Source organism: Ostrea edulis, chromosome 5, assembly GCF_947568905.1.
Source record: "Ostrea edulis chromosome 5, xbOstEdul1.1, whole genome shotgun sequence".
NCBI classification, from domain to species: Eukaryota; Metazoa; Mollusca; class Bivalvia; order Ostreida; family Ostreidae; genus Ostrea; species Ostrea edulis.
Genome location: NC_079168.1, coordinates 1,493,929 through 1,512,938, shown reverse-complemented (window position 1 = coordinate 1,512,938; position 19,010 = coordinate 1,493,929). Strand labels below are relative to the sequence as shown.

Genomic DNA, 19,010 nt, shown 5'->3' with positions numbered 1-19,010 from the left:
ATTCCGGCGAAGGGGCTGCAAAATTTAGGTCTATGCTCGGTGCTTATGGCCTTTGAGCAGGGAGGGATTTTTATCTTGCCACAAAACATTCTTGGGAAAAGGGGATTCATGTTTGTTCAAATGAAGCAGCGTGTCAACTTGAAAGGGGAAATTATACAGTGAAACTTCTCCAAATCGGCCCCTCAGAAAACCATTCCTCTCTGAATATCGCCCAATTCTTAAAGTCTCTGTAGGAATCTTAACATATCCTTTCAAAGAAATTCATATAGTCCAAAATGTGACTTATCGAGATTTCCGCCATTTTTGACAAGGGACTTCTGGGATGATCCTCAGTTAAAGGTTCAGATTTAGCTCGGATTATTCTGTGCTCTTTAGTCATTGGAGCTTGGAGTATGAGCCAGAGCACTGCGCTCGCTATTAGTATGCAAGTAGCTGCATTTAATTCAAATTGAAGTTGAACACAAGGACCCCAGGGGTAGGGTGGGGGCAGAATATGAAATCAGAGTTTTATATGGTAATATGCAGAAAATTTATTAAAACAAAGACTTTTCAAGAGTAGCAGGGCCACACTAAATCATATCCAAATGCAAATGTCCCCAAGTTGTGTGAAAACAAGGTTTTTTTTATGACCCTGACTAAGGATGGGGTGGAATTGTTTTTGTCCTGTCTGTCTGAAATTTTAACCTTCCTCATAACTTTTAAATAATGAGCAATGGGGCTCTCATATTTGCATTCTTTTTTATAGCCATAAAGTCTTTCACCTCGTGACCTTGACATTAGAGTTTCATCTACTGACCGGTTTAGGTAGGACTTTCACATTTTGTATACATATAATGACCTGAACGTTTTACAGAATAGTCATATTGGTATTGAGGCATTCTTGTGTTGTGTGAATTTAAGTTTGCTTTATGTCGTGAACTTAGGGGCTAGGTGGGACCACAAAATAGTGTCAACATATTTCATAGGAATAATGATTGAAAATACAAAAAAAAAATTGAAAATCAAAACAGCTGACCAAGAGCAAGGTGACTCGGGTGAGTGATGTGGCCTAAAGGCTTCTTTGGGCTTAAACTCTAAGGTTATAAAGTATGTTTCTAACAATTTATCTGAAATTATTTGTATATGTTGATTTTGGGGTCCAAAAGGTCAAGGTCACTACTGGACTTCATAGAAAAGCTAGTATAAATTCATTACGGAAGCATATGCCCTGCGTTGCAGAGTTCTTATTCATATTCTATCATGAAACAGAGAACAAAGTCGCTTGACAAAATTTTCTTCCAAAAATTTACTGAGCATTTTCAACTTGCAGACAATTTTACTTGCCTGTCTGATTTCTGGTGATTCCAGCACTCAATGCTACTTTGGTTTTTCAGCTTTCTGGACCTTAAAAGATGTTGACACCCTGCTGATGGAGCAGATCCTATTTCTTAGAAGCAGAAAGCAGTTCTCTTACCATCAGATCTGATCCATTTTTGGAGATAGCCTTTTGTATGGAGCTGGTAATTTTGTTTTCCTTTTTAGTTCACTTGAAATCTAAGCTCATGTGAGCTTTTTTGATCTCCCCTTATCTGTGGTCCATCCGTCCTTTCTTATGTAAACTTTTATGATCCCCAAAAAATTTGAGGAGCATTAATACATTCTCTGTCATGTCTGTTCCACCTCATATCTCCTAAACTTTTTCATCAGAAATTGATCAAATTGATCACAAATGTTCAGGTAAGGACTTGTGGACCAAAGTCTATCAAGGTCATTGTGGAAAGGCCAAGGTCACTCAGATAATAAAAGTTCCTTATTTCAACAGTTTTTGATTCCCGTCTCCTAAACCATTCATCAGAAATTGATCAGCAATAGTTCTTGGGACGGGACGTTTGGTTCAAGGTCATTTTTGAAAAGTCAAGGACACTCAGAACATGTACTTTATAGAAGGAAAAAATGCTTATTTCAACTGTTTTAGCTCACCTGATTCTGATCGCCTGTTGTCCGTCATCTGTCTATCCGTCGGTAAACTTTTTACATTTTTGACTTCCTCTCCAGAACCACTGGCCAATTTCAAACCAAACTTGGGGAAAAAGCATCCTTGGGAGAAGATCATTTAAGTTTGTTCAAATGAAGGGCCATGCCCCCTTCAAAGGAAATGATCACAAAAATGCTAAAATAGGGTGGGGTCGTTTAAAAAGTTCTTCTCAAGAATCACTGGGCTAGAAGAGTTGAAATTTACATCAAAGCTTTCTAACAGTGCAAATTTAATTTTGTTCAAACCAAAACCCACAGGAGTAGGGTAGGGCCACAATAGGGGATCAAAGTTTTACATGCGAATATATAGGTACAAATTTACATGAAAGTTTTCTGACATAATGCAGATTAAAGTTTGTAAAAATCATGGGCCAAGGTGACTCGGGTGAGCGATTTGGCCCATGAGCCTCTTGTTGAATAGCCTTTGATCACATATCACACAAGTAAGGGGGGAGATCAAACGTTCAATGTTTCACAAAAAACTAAATTCAAATAGTTTTCACCAAGACCCCCCCCCCCCCCCCTTTAGAATGTTGAAACTAATTGATTAACAAGTATAAACATACGATTATAAATAACACTCTGTGTAATTTTCTACTGTTTATTCACAATTGAAAGTGCACATTAAAACTATTAGATGTTTATTAAAATGTAATGTTATTATGTGGTTTTTAACAATAGCTTAATTGTCATTTTTCTCTTTCCACTAAAGTGTAATCAATGTTGGATGACAGGAACTTATGGGTTATTTTATCCCCCCTCCCCCTAACTATTTGAATTTATTTTTTTATCCAACATCGATCTTTTGATACTTGCCCCTAAGTAACAGGCAAATTGAAGGCTCAAGTTAGCTTTTCTGATTAAAACTTTCTGTTGTCTGTCATTTGCGTCGTTGTAAACTTTTCAAATTTTCATTTTCTTCAGAACAACTTGGCAAATTTCAAACAAATAATATTTGCGTTATGGGGATTCAAGTTTGGTCTAATGAGGGGCAACATCCTTCTCCAAGGGAAGATAATAGTGAAATTACACTGACAAAGTTTAAAATCTTCTCCAGAACTAAAGGGCCAATTTCAATCAAACTTGGTAAAAATCATCCTTGGATGAATGGGATTTACATTTGTTCAAATGAAGGGCTGAGATAATGCCGAAAATGCAAAAATAGGGTGGTGTCATTTAAAAACCTCCTCCTCAAGAATCAGTAAGCCGGAAGAGCTGAAATGTACACATAAGCTCTCTGCCATAGTGCAGATTCAAGTTTTGTGAAAATCATGGCCCCAGGGGCCTGGGATAGGTTAGGAACACAAAAGGGGATCAAAGTTTACATGCAAATATATTGGGAAAATCTTTAAAAATCTTCTTGTCAAGAACCACTGGGCCAGACAAGTTCAAATTTACATGACAGCTTTTATATGTTGTATGTATATTTCCTGTGGCAAGACAGTTCATTTTATATCATGACCTTTGACCTTGTGACCTTCAACTAGGATTTTGGTCTACTTTTGAAACATAATCTATCAAATATATTTGGATCCATTTTAGGTGGGGCTTTCATTTTTAGCTCACCTGAACCGAAGCTTCAAGTGAGCTTTTCTGATTACATTTTGTCCGTCGTCCGTCCGTCCGTCCGTCTGTAAACTTTTCACACTTTCGACTTCTTCTCCAGAACCCAAACTTGTCACAAAGCATCCTTGGGTGAAGGGGATTCAGATTTGTTCAAATGAAGGGCCATGCCCTTTTTCAAGGGGAGATAATTAAGAATATGTGAAATTTTGGTGGCATCTTTTAAAAATCTTCTTCTCAAGAACCACTGGGCCAGAAAAGATGAAATTTATAGACAAGCTTTATTAGGTAGTGAAGATTCTAAATTGTTAAAATCATGGCCCCCGGGGATTGGATGGGGCCACAATAGGGGATCCAAGTTTTACATACAAATATATAGGACCAATCATTAAAAATCTTCTTCTCAAGAACCACTGAGCCAGAAAAGCTGAGATTTAATATATGAAAGCTTCCTGATATAGTGTAGATTCTAAATTGTTAAAATCATGGGCCCCAGGGATCGGATGGGGCCACAATAGGGGATCAAAGTTTGACATACAAATATATCGCAAAAATCTTCAAAAATCTTCTTCTCAAGAACCACTGAGCCAGAAAAGCTGATATTTACATGAAAGCTTCCTAACATAGTGTAGAGTTAAGTTTGTTAAAATCATGGCCCCCGGGGATCGGATGGGGCCACAATAGGGGATCCAAGTTTTATATACAAATATATCGCAAAAATCTTCTTCTCAAGAACCACTGAGCCAAAAAAGCTGAGATTTATATGAAAGCTTCCTGATATAGTGTAGATTCTAAATTGTTAAAATCATGGCCTCCGGGGGTCGGATGGGGCCACAAGGGGGGATTCAAATTTTACATACAAATATATAGGAAAAATCTTCTTTTCAAGAACCACTGAGCCAGAGAAGCTGAGATTTATATGAAAGCTTCCTGATAGAGTGCAGATTCTAAATTGTTAAAATCATGGCCCCCGGGGGTCGGTTAGGGCCACAATAGGGGATCAAATTTTTACAAACAAATATATAGGAAAAATCTTTAAAAAATCTTTTTCAAGAACCACTGAGCCAGAAAAGCTGAGATTTAATATATGAAAGCTTCCTGATATAGTGTAGATTCTAAATTGTTAACATCATGGCCCCCGGAGGTCGAATGGCGCCACAAGGGGGATCAAAGTTTGACATACAAATGTATAGGAAAAATCTTTAAAAATCTTCTTTTTAAGAACCACTGAGCCAGAGAAGCTGAGATTTATATGAAAGCTTCCTGATATAGAGCAGATTATAAATTGTTAAAATCATGGCCCCCGGGGATCGGATGGGGCCACAATAGGGGATCAAAGTTTGACATACAAATATATCGCAAAAATCTTCAAAAATCTTCTTCTCAAGAACCACTGAGCCAGAAAAGCTGATATTTACATGAAAGCTTCCTAACATAGTGTAGAGTTAAGTTTGTTCAAATCATGGCCCCCCTGGGGTAGGATGGGGCCACAATAGGGGATCCAAGTTTTACATACAAATATATAGGAAAAATCTTTAAAAATCTTCTTCTCAAGAACCACTGAGCCAAAAAAGCTGAGATTTATATGAAGGCTTTCTGATATAGCGCAGATTAAGGTTTGTAAAAATCATGGTCCCTTGGGGTCAGATGGGGCCACAAGGGGGATCAAAGTTTTACATAGAAATATATAGGGAAAATCTTTAAAAATCTTCTTCTCAAAAACCACTGAGCCAGAGAAGCTGATATTTACATGAAAGCTTTCTGACGTAATGCAGATTCAAGTTTGTTGAAATCCTGGCCCCCGGGGGTTAGATGGGGCCACAATAGGGGATCAAATTTTTACATACAAATATATAGGGACAATCTTTAAAAATCTTCTTCCCAAGAACCACTGAGCCAGAAAAGCTGATATTTACATGAAAGATTTTTGACATAATGCAGATTCAAGTTTGTTCAGATCATGGCCCATGGGGGTAGGATGGGGCCACAAGGGGGGATCAAAGTTTTACATACAAATATATAGGAAAAATCTTTAAAAATCTTCTTCTCAAGAACTAATGGGCCAAAGAAGTTCAAATTTACATGAAAGCTTTCTGACATAGTGTAGATTCAAGTTTGCAAAAACCATTGTCTTCAGGGGTAGGTTGGCACCATAATAGGGACTACGTTTTTGCATGCAAATATATATGGAAAGTCGTCTGATATGGACCAAGGTGACTCAGGTGAGCGATATGGTCCATGGGCCTCTTGTTTGTATATAGATTATTTATGGAAAAACCTTATTTTGTGAAGTTTGACCTTAACCTGGGAGTTCGATCATTCTGACGTATTCAATATCTCCTGAACATATTTTGTATTTAAATTTTTATGACAATGCCTATTTTTTCATACTATAACCTTTGACTTTGTGACCTAGATAACAAAAAAAAAAAAAATAATGATTATTGAAATTTGACCTTATTTCAAGGAAATGTAACCTACCAAATATTTTCAATAGTATTCAAGGTAGGGCTTTCATATTTTGTTTATAGGTTCTTGTTGACAAAACGACCTTGTGGTACAATCACATTTGATCTTTTGACCTCCACCTACTTTCCAAAAAAATGGCCTAGTTAATATCTTCTAAACTATTTAAGGAAAAAGCTTTTATATTTTGTGTATAGATTTTTATGGCAAGACTTTGATTTAGTGTTTGACCTTATGACCTAAATCTACTTTTGATAAGAATCTGACCTCTTCATTATCTCCTGAACTATTTAAGATAGAGCTTTCATAGAACTTCTAGGACTCAGTATTCATACATGTGCACTGGTTTGGTCTCATTTTGATACATTCAGTATCATTGTATCGATCTTTTGAGTATAAATTTGTGATCTAAAAGCATGATATAATGGTGTAAAGGATCAGTTTGTGGTTAACCAATATTTGATGTGAAAATAAATATTGTAGGGTAACGGTTACTGGAGACATGCTGTTGATTGATGAGGATAATTTTCCCGAGACTCTGACATATTGCAGGACCTGGATAGCTCTACTGGTGTTCAAAATGCCAGGTTTGTTAATGGAATTACATGTAAATGTTCCATGAAATGTCAGATGTGTTAATGGATTTACATGTGAAATGTTCCATGTAATGGCCAGGGCATATGTAATATAGCATTAATATTTTTAATGAAACTCTGGTGACCTATTGCAATTGGTCTGCATCCGTTGTCATGCGTTGCCTGTCGTGTTAGGTGTGTTAACATCTTCAAGACAACGGGGAAATAAATTGTAAATTTCAGAATTCCTGGACTCCTGTGGCTTTAGGGGCGGGGCAAAAACTGTCCAAATTTGACCAATTTTCAAAAAATCTTCTTTACGACTATACATGTGTAAGAAAAACTCGATGCATAGGGATGTAGAGCAGGAAAGCCTCCATCAAAATTGTAAATTTCATGATCCCTGGGGTAGGGGTTCTGACCTCAGGGCGATGCCAAACATGTTATATAGTATTGGTGTGTAAAACACTTAAATGACATCTTCTTAAGTGCTATTGAACCTTTCTTGTCAGCGGAACTCCTCTGAGAACACTCAACATCATTTCGTGAATCTTTGTAGTTAATAGAAACATGCTGTGTAGATGTGCATATTCCCAGGAAATTCTGATTGTCCCTTTTGAACTTAGAATTTCAAGTCCGTCTGTCCTGTTGTTGTCAGTACAATTCCTCAGAGATCGCATAACAGAATTTGATGAAAATTTGTAGTTAATAAGGACACACTGTGTAGATGTGCATATTCCCAGAAAATTCTGATTCAATTATTTTTCTTGGAGTTATGCCCCTTTTGAATTTTGAGCCCGTCTGTGCTGTTCTTGCAGTAATGCATAGCATTACCATTCATTATGTGAGACATTGTTAAGCAATGTTGGAGCGTGGGGTATGTGAACTTGATCACTTTTACTTTCTTTCATTAGTCAGGTGCTCTAACCATTGAACAACCATGACTGGTCTATCCGAAACCCCTGTTTTACTAGTCACGTGCTCCAGTCATTGAGCTACCGTGACCGGTTTTTCTGAGACCCCTGTATGAGTCAGATATTTTAACCATTGAGCTACCATGACCAGTCTATCAGAGATCCCTGTATTACAAGTCAGGTGCTCTAACCATTGAGCTACAGTGACCGGTCTATCAAAGACCCCTGTATTATTAGTCAGGTGATCTAACAATTGAGCTACCATGACCGGTCTATCAGAGACCCCAGTTGTACTATTCAGGTGCTCTAACCATTGAGCTACCATGACCGGTCTATCTGAGACCCCTGTATTACTAATCAAGTGCTCTAACTATTGAGCTACTGTGACTGGTCTATTGGAAACCTTTGTATTACTAGTCAGGTGCTCTAACCATTGAGCTACCATGACCGGTTTATCCGAAACCCCTGTATTACTAGTCACATGCTCCAGTCATTGAGCTACCGTGACCGGTTTATCCTAGACCCCTGAGCTACCAAAAAAAAAAAAAAACAACTATTGAGCTACCGTATGACCAGTCTATCTGAGATCCCAGTATTACTAGTCAGGTGCTCTAACCATTGAGCTACCATGACTGGTCTATCAGAGACCCCTGTATTACTAGTCAGTTGCTTTAAGCATCGAGCTACCATGACTGGTCTATCGGAGACCCCTGTTGTACTAGTCAGGTGCTCTAATCATTGACCTACCGTGATTAGTTTATCGTAGACCCTTGTATTAATATTCAGGTGCTCTAACCATTGAGCTACCATGACCGGTCTATCAGAGATTCCTGTATTACTAGTCAAATGATCTAACAATTGAGCTACCATGACCGGTGTATCAGAGGCCCATGTTGTACAAGTCAGGTGCTCTAACCATTGAGCTACTGTGACCGGTCTATCTGAGACCCCTGTATTACTAGTTAAGTGCCCAGTTTTTCAGAGACCCCTGTATTACAAACCATGTGCTCCGTGCTTAGAACATCTGACTAGTAATACACGGGTCTCTGATAGACCGGCCACTGTAGCTCAATAGTTAAAGCACCTGATTAGTAATACACGGGTCTCTGATACACCGGCCATTGTACCTCAATAGTTAGAGCACCTGATTAGTAATACAGGGGTCTCTGATAGACCGGTCACTGTACCTCAATAGTTAGAACACCTGATTAGTAATACACAGGTCTCTGATAGACCGGTCACTGTAGATCAATAGTTAGAACACCTGATTAGTAATACAGGGGTCTCTGATAGACCGGTCACTGTAGATCAATAGTTAGAACACCTGATTAGTAATACACAGGTCTCTGATAGACCGGTCACTGTAGATCAATAGTTAGAACACCTGATTAGTAATACAGGGGTCTCTGTTAGACCGGTCACTGTAGCTCAATAGTTAGAACACCTGATTAGTTATACAGGGGTCTCGGATTTGATTTCCAGTTGAAGCACGAGTTTTTCCTTCCTGTTACATTTACATATATATAAACATGTAAATATACCACACTGTAATAGACTGGACATTTTGTATGATAATTAAGTTCTGAAATACAGACAATTGTTGACAATACAGTTAGATATAATTACACTTTGTGTTTTGTAGGACTGTGGAGTGTTGTGATGTTATTGATGGTCAACAGAAGACTGTGACCTTGAATCTGAAGATCTGTGATGAAGACTGGACGTTTGGGGTCACTCTCTGTTACAGTATTACAAATCTAAGTAAGTACTCAGTAATAATGTAAGACTGAACTCTGTATCATGTTTATCTAATATAAACATTGTAAAATCAAACACATATTGAAATACATAATTAACAAACAGAATAATTAGTAGTTTATCACACACAAACAAGTATATGTGTACATGTATAGATGTACTATAATTCAAGGCTACACACAAAATACTGACAAAGTGACTTAGTACATCACAAGAACTGATTTACCTTTATTTACATTTCATGATTAACATGTGTCTAATTGTATATAGATAATTAACTAGTAACACAATCTAATTATTAATTAGTATACTAAGATTAGATATAATAATACAGATATTGTAAGATATAATTACTAAACAGCAGTGAGAGACTAATGTTCTATCAGTTAAACTCACAAACACAAGGACATGTTAATTACACATCACAGACACAGGACTGTAATTAACACAGGGCTGTAATTAACACAGGGCTGTAATTAACACAGGGCTGTAATCAACAAGCAGCTGTAATCAACACAAAGATGCAATTAACACTGTGTTTAGATGTGTAATGAACAGGGTTTTTAGATGTGTAATTAACACTGTAGAGTTGTGTAATTAACACTGTAGAGTTGTGTAATTAACATTTTATAGATATTGGATTTTCTTCACTTTAGCAGTGTAACGCTCAGCCACAAAGAGGTTGTCTCTGATGTCCACACATAAACAGAATGGAGTGTATAAATCACAGTGAATGTAACGGAGGAACTGTCCGTCCTGATCTAGGATGTGGATACGCTGATTGTAAAAGTCTGCTGTCAGGATGTGACTCTGGCTGTCTGTAGTGATGCCGTATGGATAAAATGATTGCTTGGTATTAGAGGGATGACCAGTGTATCTAAATCGGAGTTTTCCTGACTGATTGACCACCACTACTGCACTATAGTCAGCCACACAGATATCCAGGTTCTTGTTCTCACTGAGGTGTTTAATGTAATCACCAGATGAGTAGAGAGGACGACCCTGATCATCAAACTGAATGCTTTGTTTCTCTGTGGAGCCGGAGTAACGCACGACTTTGGATTGTTTGACATCATCACTGATCATGGTAACCAGGAGATCATCAGAGGCGGTACTGCAGACACAGAGAGGTCTCCACCCCTGTAGTGTGATCACGGTCTGTATCTGTTTATTCTTTATTAAGTTAATAGTTCTTTCTCTATAGTCAGTATAAACAAGATATCCGTCCCGTGTCACTGCTATGTCCCTCGGTTCGTTCCCTGACTTGGTTTGTATTGATGTCAGTAGTTCACTCTGGAGGTTGAGCAGCTTCATGGTTTTGTTATCCCCGCGTGTCCAGACTTGATCTTCACTCAGACAGCTAACACTGGCTAGATATTCATACCCAGTGTCTATGGTGGCGGTGACGCGCGGCTCATCAAGCAGTGGTTTGACTGGAGGAGACGATACAGCTTCTGCTGACTTGATTGTGTCGCCATGTTCTGTGTTAATGGATAATGGCGACAGAGAACCAAACATCTCATTGAGCTGATCTTTGTTTATTTTCTGAGCAGACAAACTGGGTAATGTAACTCGGACTTTAGGCGGTAATGTTCTAAATTCGGAATTCCTAGATTTGTAACTAGAGGTTAAGGAGACGTCATTTGATTTTAGGATTGATTTCAAGTCGGACATGATCTGTTTGAGTTCCGCCATTTTCTGTGTGATTTCATCTGTATTTTTATTCAGGGTTGATAGGTGTTTGTTTTTCATCTCCTGAATGTCGGATTTCCGCTGGTTGACAATGGCGGTAATCTCCCGGTGTAAGATTTCTCCTTGTTGATCGGCAATTGTTGTTAGTTCTCCGTAATTCGTTTCTAACTGGGCTTTCTCAGTTTGCACATCGGACGCCATTTCTTCATATCGCGGGTAAATTCTGGTCTCGAGTTCGTCCAGATCTTTCTGTAAACTTTCTGTTTTAGAGCTGAGTTTTTCCAGAATATCTGATATATCGTGACCTTCATGTTTACTTGAGGAGACGCAGGTAGAACAGACAGAAATGTCACATTTCTCACAGTAATGTTTACAGAGTTCGTCGGCGTGGTCTGGACATTTTGAGTAGTTAAGAGACTTTCTGTATTTATAGGGCACGACTTTGTGTCTTATAGACGAATCCGAGAGGTGCTTCCCAACACAGGTCTGGCATAGATTTATATCACAACGTTCACAGTGACTCTGTAGGTGGGCAGTTTTACAGAGGTCACACAATAGGATAATCTGGGCTCTGCGGAATGGATCCATTTCTGATGTCCGGTGTCACATGAGGAGTTCACTGTTAATTAAAATAGGGAATTTAGATTAAAGATTTAGATATGTTGAATCACATGACCAGCTAGAATTACAGTATGTTATATATACTTATATACCAGACATGAATGTAATGAATTACCCCCCCCCCCCTTTTTCAGAAATGTATGAGATTATTTTAAAAATGAGTAGATCTATCTTATTGATCACACAAATTTGGATATTAAGTTTGTCTCACCTGAAAATCCAACATGGCCTCCCTGTTATTTCGACCTTCCGTCTAGTCCTGTGATAAAATACCTGTGCGGTGCGTCAGCCTGTATACACTATCTGTTTAAATAGAGTTTTAAAGTTTGTTTTGACCTAGTTCATGTTGGGTAGCGATGTCAACATTGACGTCACAAGGTAGAATTGTTTCAATCTATGTAAAATAGAATCCCTTCATTGTTGTCCACGTACAGTATCAATTGCGCCTGTGTGTGTGTGTGTGGGGGGGGGGGGGGGGGGGGTATATAATAATCACTACTACTGTTTCAGTTTGGACAGAGTTTTATATAGAGACAACTCCTGATTTAGGTGAAGCACTTACGGACGTAGCATTGAGGGCTGTTTATCGTGCCAAAGACTAGTTTGCATTGAGGGTTGTTTATCGTGCCAAAGACTAGTTTGCATTGAGGGTTGTTTATCATGACTATGCTGGCGCGACGTTGTAAATTTCTGCTCGCTATTATCCAGTGTAAAATTCCAAACCAACTTACATGTATGTGAATGACGTGTGACTTTCACAGAAATAAACAAAGTTCTGTTGAGCGCTTAGTGAAGGACATTGTATTGTTAATTAAAACAAAACATTATAAACATTTAGAGGCTAAATCAAACGTCTGACAGCCTCGCATAGTAATATTAAATTAATTATCATTTACTCCCTGTATCATAAATAAATAAAATTAATCACACTGTCCTAATTCTACCCAATGGATAGATAGATTGATTGATTAATTGATTGATTGATGTTTTCCGCCACACTCAACAATTTTTCAGTTATCTGGTGGCGCCCAGTTTTTATTGGTGGAAGAGAGAACCCAGATACAATGTACCTGGGAAGAGACCACTGACCTTCCGCAAGTAAACTGGGAAACTTTCTCACCGGTGCGAGCGATTTGAACCCGCACCGACAGAGGTGAGAGGCCGTGTGATTTTGAGCGCGATGCTCTAACCACTCGGCCACGGATGCCCATCCCAATGGACAGAAAGAAAGATAGATAGATAGATATCAATTGAGGGTTACACATTCCCAGGTCAATATGGTTTACAACATAATATTATACAGGTAAATTATTCCCCGCGTATCGACCTGTATCCTTCTGATCACCTGTAGTACCACGGTGGCGGATCTAGAGGGAGTTAACAAGTGGAAGTTGAATTTTTAAAACTGAATAAATATCTTATTAAGAAACCCCAAGCCCTTTTTTTTTTCAAATTTATAACATGACATCGCAGTTAGATAGGGATGAAATAGTCTGTATCATTGCGATAATCATAAAACTACATACTACAGGGTTTGACACTAAGGCACGTCCGACTGACCGAGTCTAGTAAATGATAGGCCCGGTCGGGTAAAATGTTGATTTACTAGTCCGACTGGTCGTGTTAAAAAATAAACAAGAAGCTTTACTTTAAACCGTAAGATATTTTATTCTTAACTAAAAGAAAATAATTGTAAAGAGTTTGCAAGCAATCTTGAACCGTGTGATGGAATAATCTTTATTTTTAGTTCTAACAAATAAGTCGCGGTCGGAAGTGATGTTTTACGACATCTACTAGATGTTAATTTTAAACGGTTTATTTGAATTTACTATAATAAAGTGTTTATCAAGTCAATAAATTACGTCGTAAACAGCTATTTATCAGTGTTGACATCTGTGCGGGAATGTCTCTATATTTAAATACGACTTCTCGTCCACAAGGAAAGACGTCCCAGGAGAAAAAAGAAAAGGTTAGGAAGAAACAAAGCAGGGATTATGAAATGTAAATTAAATAAAAAGCCGGTTGAGGTCATTTTATGCTAAATAGACTAAGGCATATCCGTGTCGGGTAGAATTTAAAGAAACAGAAAACGTGTTTGAAAATCAAATGCAATGACGAGAATTAATGAAGATATTTTTGAGACAATTAAATACGTTTTGGTTCAAACTTAACGTTTGTCATTTAAATGAAATATTTAAATATGGAGAAACTATCAGGGGGGTGGGGGGGTTCCTGGAAAGTTGGTCAGGGCTAGTTGATATAAAGTCAGGTCTAGTAAAAATCATTTGAAGTAGCCCGACTGGTCTAGTGCTGAAAAAAGTAAATGTCAAACCCTGTACTATTACTGTAAATTATGTACAGCAATCAGGACGGTGTTTTCTGTATACTGACAATAAACTTTTTATGCTCGGCAGAATTTTACAGACTTTTCTGTATACTGACAATAAACTTAACACGCTAATCAGAATTTTACAGACTTTTCTGTATACTGACAATAAACTTAACACGCTAATCAGAATTTTACAGACTTTTCTGTATTCTGACAATAAACTTAACAAGCTAAGCAGAATTTTACAAACTTTTCTGTATACTGACAATAAACTTAACAGGCTAAACAGATTTTTACAGACTTTTTCTGTATACTGACAATAAACTTAACAGGCTAAACAGATTGATTGATTGAAAATTGTTTTACGTCCCTCTCGAGAATATTGTACTCATATGGAGGCGTCACCACTGCCGGTGAAGAGCTGCAACATTTGGGCCTATGCTCGACGCTTATGGTCATTGAGCAGGGAGGGATCTTTATCGTGCCACACCTGCTGCGACACGGGACCTCGGTTTTTTGCGGTCTCATCGGAGGGACCGTAGCGGAATTTTACAAACTTTTCTGTATACTGACAATAAACTTAACACGCTCGACAGAATTTTACAGACGTTTGTGTATACTGACAATAGACTTAACACGCTCAGCAGAATTTTACAAACTTTTGTGTATACTGACAATAAATTGAACACGCTAATCAGAATTTTATAGACTTAAGGAGATTCTCACATGTGTAGAGCTATAATACATTGGGTTAAATTCTGTCTCACTTGTTTCATACCGATTGTTAGGCCGTTCTTGGCACACTAATTTTGACTACGGATAACTCCGAGATATGGGGCTGACGGCGGATGTGACCGGTCGACAGGGGATGCTCACTCCTCCTAGGTACCTGATTTCATCTCTGGTATATCCGGGGGTCCGTGTTTGCACATCTCTCTATTTTCAATTTTGTATTGCTTGTATAGTGGTTTTGAGATTGATCACTGTTCGTTGTCTTCACCTTTCACCTAATTTTTTTTTCGGGGGGGGGGGGGGGGGGGGTTATTGTGTAGGCGTCCCTCTCGAGAATTTCTCACTGTATAGTATAGAGATATTACCATTGCCGATGAAGGGCAGTGAAATTTGGGCCTATGCTCGGACCTTATGACCTTTGCTGTGACACGGGGCCTCAGTTTTTGCGTTCTTATCCGAATGACCGCTTCATTTAGTCACCTTTTACGACAAGCAAGGGCTACTAGGGATCTATTCTATCTAGGATCCTCACGGACTGGAAGGGGGGGGGGGTGCTGAAATGATATGCGACTTTGATTTCGGAAATGTAAATATAGAGCGAATTAGAAATGATCGGAAATCATATATCCGTGATTGAAGTGTTCCTGTCGTTTTAATGGCCCACAGTTTTTTTTTAAAATTCAACAATTTGAATCCACACGCCAGCTATTTCTTTTATCAGTGAATAAGATTGTATTGCTTATTGAAAGCATTGTCTTACCAGAGGGCTCGTCACTCAAGCTTTCACTTACATATTATTCATTCCCTGCAAATGCAAAGCTTACCTGTGTACAGGTAAACAATAGGTAAATTACCTGTGTATTTTTGAAGTGCGAGTGAAGCTTGCATTACGCGCCCTCTAGTGAGGAAATGACACGAAATACGTTACATGTTTTTGTATTATTACTCTTTTTTCTGTTGTAGATTGAGTTGAGTGGAACAATGAACCTCCGGATATCTATGTACATTTACACGTGTAGGATTAAACTTCTGTTGTACTCGCGTATGTGAGTTTATCCTGTATTGGGTGTTTGAGTTTTATTTCATAAATAGTTTAGGAATATAGTGTCAGCTGAGTATCTTAAGAACCCTTTGCTTGACAGACATTAAACCTGGTACACTCGTACAATTTGAGGAGAAAATGACCCCTATTGATTTTGAGGCTATGTGGTCAAAGGTTAAGTGTCAAACTGGACATAGGAATATACTGTCAGCTCAATTTCTTGAGAATCCTTTAATTGACAGACATCAAACTTGGTACACTGTTACATCTTCAGAAGAAGATGACCCCAATTGAATTTGAGGTCACATGGTCAAGGGTCAAACTGGACATAGTAATATACTGACCACTCAATATCTTGAGAAACCTTTGCTCGACAGACATCAAATTTAGTACATTGGTATATCTTTAGGAGAAGATGACCCCTATTGATTTTGAGGTCACGTGGTTAAAGGTCAATGGTTGAACTGGACATAGTAATATATTGACTCCTATATTTTCAGAATTATTTGCTTTATTGACACCAAACTTGGTTCATTGTTACAGCAAAAGGAGTAGATAACCCCTATTTATTTTTAGGTCGCATGGTCAATCCACTCTTGACATAGGAATATATTGTCTGCTCAATATTTGGAATTGATGATACTACTGTCAATTATATGAGGTGTGTGTATAACTCTTTTCAATTTTGCACCATGGGGGCATATGTGTTTTACAAACATCTCTTGTTTAGAATTTTCTTCAAGTGTAGACGAAAACCATGGTTAATCCCTAGGTAGATTTGTTTCTCCATACTACCTCCCCCCCCTCCTCCAATGAAATAGGGTGGGGCCACGTGAGAATTATAGAGATGCACTGTTAAAAACAACAGAAGGTCCATGATTAATCGTAGTGCTATATAAATATCTACAGGTGTTAAAAGTCAGGACCCGGGGTAGTTAAAAGTCGGGACCCGGGGAAGTTAAGAGTCAGGACCTGAGGTAGTTAAAAGTCGGGACGTGGGGTAGTTAAAAGTTAGGACCCGGGGTAGTTAAAAGTTAGGACTCTGGACAATTAAGACTCAGGACCCAGGGTAGTTAAAAGTCAGGACCCAGGGTAGTTAAAAGTCAGGACCCAGGGTAGTTAAAAGTTAGGACCCCGAGTAGTTCAGGACCCAGGGTAGTTAAAGGCAGGACCTGGGGTTAAGACCCTGGGTAATTAAAAATAAGGACCCGGGGTAGCTAAAAGTCAAGACCCTCGGTTGTTAAAAGTCAGGATCCGGGGTAATTAAAAGTCAGGATCCGGGGTAGTTAAAAGTCAGGACCCGGGATAGTTAAAAGTCAGGACCCGGGATAGTTAAAAGTCAGGACCCGGGGTGTAAGGTGAGACGGTCAGAGACCACAATAAGAGGTAAGAGTTTTTCATGGGAATATTTAGAAAACTTCTCCTATCAAGCAGCCTATGACGCAATAGTATCATTGCTTTAGCCGCTGAAAAGCTACAGCGCTTCGAGTTGAAATTTTTTTTAAAAACGCATTCGCTCACAATTTTTTTCCATTGTTGTACATTATGTCAACTCACCCTGGGAAGTTCTCATAAAAGATGACACATTTTGACCATTGAATTGGGAGCAGAAACAACTAAAAAATTACGAAGAATATTGGGTAAAATATTTCCAAAAGGTTAACATTCTTAATTTTAAATCTATAGTTAGATTTTTGTTCGAATTGAATGAAATAGTGGGTTGTCCTTAGGAAATAGCAGAGAGGGGTCATTTGAGGGGTACTCTACATCGTCTTGATGGTTGACTTCCTTTTAAAACATGGATGAAAATATAAATATTTATATATTAAAAATCAGCAATATTTGCCTATTCATTTAAATAATCATTGCATAGCTGAGTAGCTCAGTAGATTAGCACGTCAACTGCTGAGCTGTAGATTGCGGGTTTGAGTCCCGCAGGGTTCATACATTTTCCACAGTTTGGTATCAACTAAAACTGCATTGTTTGACTAAATAAAGTAGATTTCAAAGATTTTAATTTCACAATATTGTACATATCCGCCACTTTAATTTCACCCATATCAAATTTCTCTGGTGCAGCATACCTCCTTAATTATAAGCACATTGGAATATCGGGAAATAATTGTTGTCGAAATGTATGGGATACCCTCATCCCCTGATTCTACATACCTGATCTTAAGCATGCAGATCTGTTCTGATACGATAGGGTAGGTAACAAGGACACGATATGTACAGGTAACAACGAGACGGTATGTAACAATGACACGGTATGTAACAATGACCCGGTGTGTAACAATGACACAGTATGTAACAAAGACACGGTATTTAACAATGACACGGTATGTAACAAAGACACGGTATTTAACAATGACACGGTATGTAACAATGACACGGTATGTAACAATGACACGGTATGTAACAAAGACACGGTATGTAACAAAGACACGGTATTTAACAATGACACGTATATAACAATGACACGGTGTGTAACAATGACACGGTATGTAACAACGACACGGTGTGTAACAATGACACGGTATGTAACAACGACACGGTAAGTAACAACGACACGGTTTGTATCAATGACACATTATGTAACAACGACACACCGCCGCGGTGGCCGAGAGGTTAGAGCGTTCGCCCCGCATGCGGTAGGCCGGGCTTCGAATCCCGGCCGCGACAGACCCAAGTCGTTAAAATGGGTAGTAATAGTTTCATAGTCAAACGCTCGGCATCAGGTGTGAATGTCACGGGTCCTCGTAGATGACCTTAAAAACGGATTTCCCGTGTCGAAGTAAGTGTGGCACACTAAAGAACCCTCACTGTTCAATGGCCGTAAGCGCCGAGCATAGGCCTAAATTTAAAGCCCTTCACCGGTCTTGGTTACGTCTCCATATGAGTGAAAAATTCTCGAGCGAGAGGTTAAGCAAGATACAATCAATCAATCAATCTAACAACAACATGGTATGTAACAATGAGACGGTATGTAACAATGACACGGTATGTAACAATGACATGGTGTGTAACAATGACACTGTAAGTAACAATGACACGGTATGTAACAACAACACGGTATGTAACAAGGACACGGTATGTAACAACGACACGGTATGTAACTACGACACGGTATGTAACAAGGACACGGTATGTAACAACAACATGGTATGTAACAATGACACGGTATGTAACAACGACACGGTAAGTAACAATGACACGGTATGTAACAACAATACGGTATGTAACAATGGCACGGTATGTAACAACGACACGGTATGTAACAATGACATGGTATGTAACAATGACAC

At 38.6% G+C, this 19,010-nt stretch overlaps 1 protein-coding gene and 1 long non-coding RNA gene across 2 annotated transcripts; one reads left to right on the top strand and one right to left on the bottom strand.

The window, feature by feature from the left end:
• Positions 1 to 92: 92 nt before the first annotated feature.
• On the top strand, positions 93 to 15,725 carry LOC130055191 (uncharacterized). The gene is made up of 6 exons (XR_008803476.1): positions 93 to 804; positions 1,374 to 1,499; positions 6,526 to 6,629; positions 9,174 to 9,292; positions 9,946 to 10,445; positions 15,627 to 15,725. It is a non-coding gene; the product is annotated as an uncharacterized LOC130055191 (long non-coding RNA).
• LOC130055189 (uncharacterized) lies at positions 9,323 to 12,045 on the bottom strand. Its single transcript, XM_056166982.1, has 2 exons — positions 11,814 to 12,045; positions 9,323 to 11,600 (listed from the first exon to the last, which is right to left on the bottom strand). Exon 2 carries the CDS (start codon positions 11,567 to 11,569, stop codon positions 9,917 to 9,919), a length of 1,653 nt encoding a protein of 550 aa, XP_056022957.1. The 5' UTR covers positions 11,570 to 11,600; positions 11,814 to 12,045; the 3' UTR covers positions 9,323 to 9,916.
• Positions 15,726 to 19,010: the final 3,285 nt, after the last annotated feature.

What these genes read in the sequence shown, in the direction of transcription:
- LOC130055189 (XM_056166982.1), bottom strand. Translation starts at nt 11,569, where the DNA reads ATGGATCCATTCCGCAGAGCCCAGATTATCCTATTGTGTGACCTCTGT.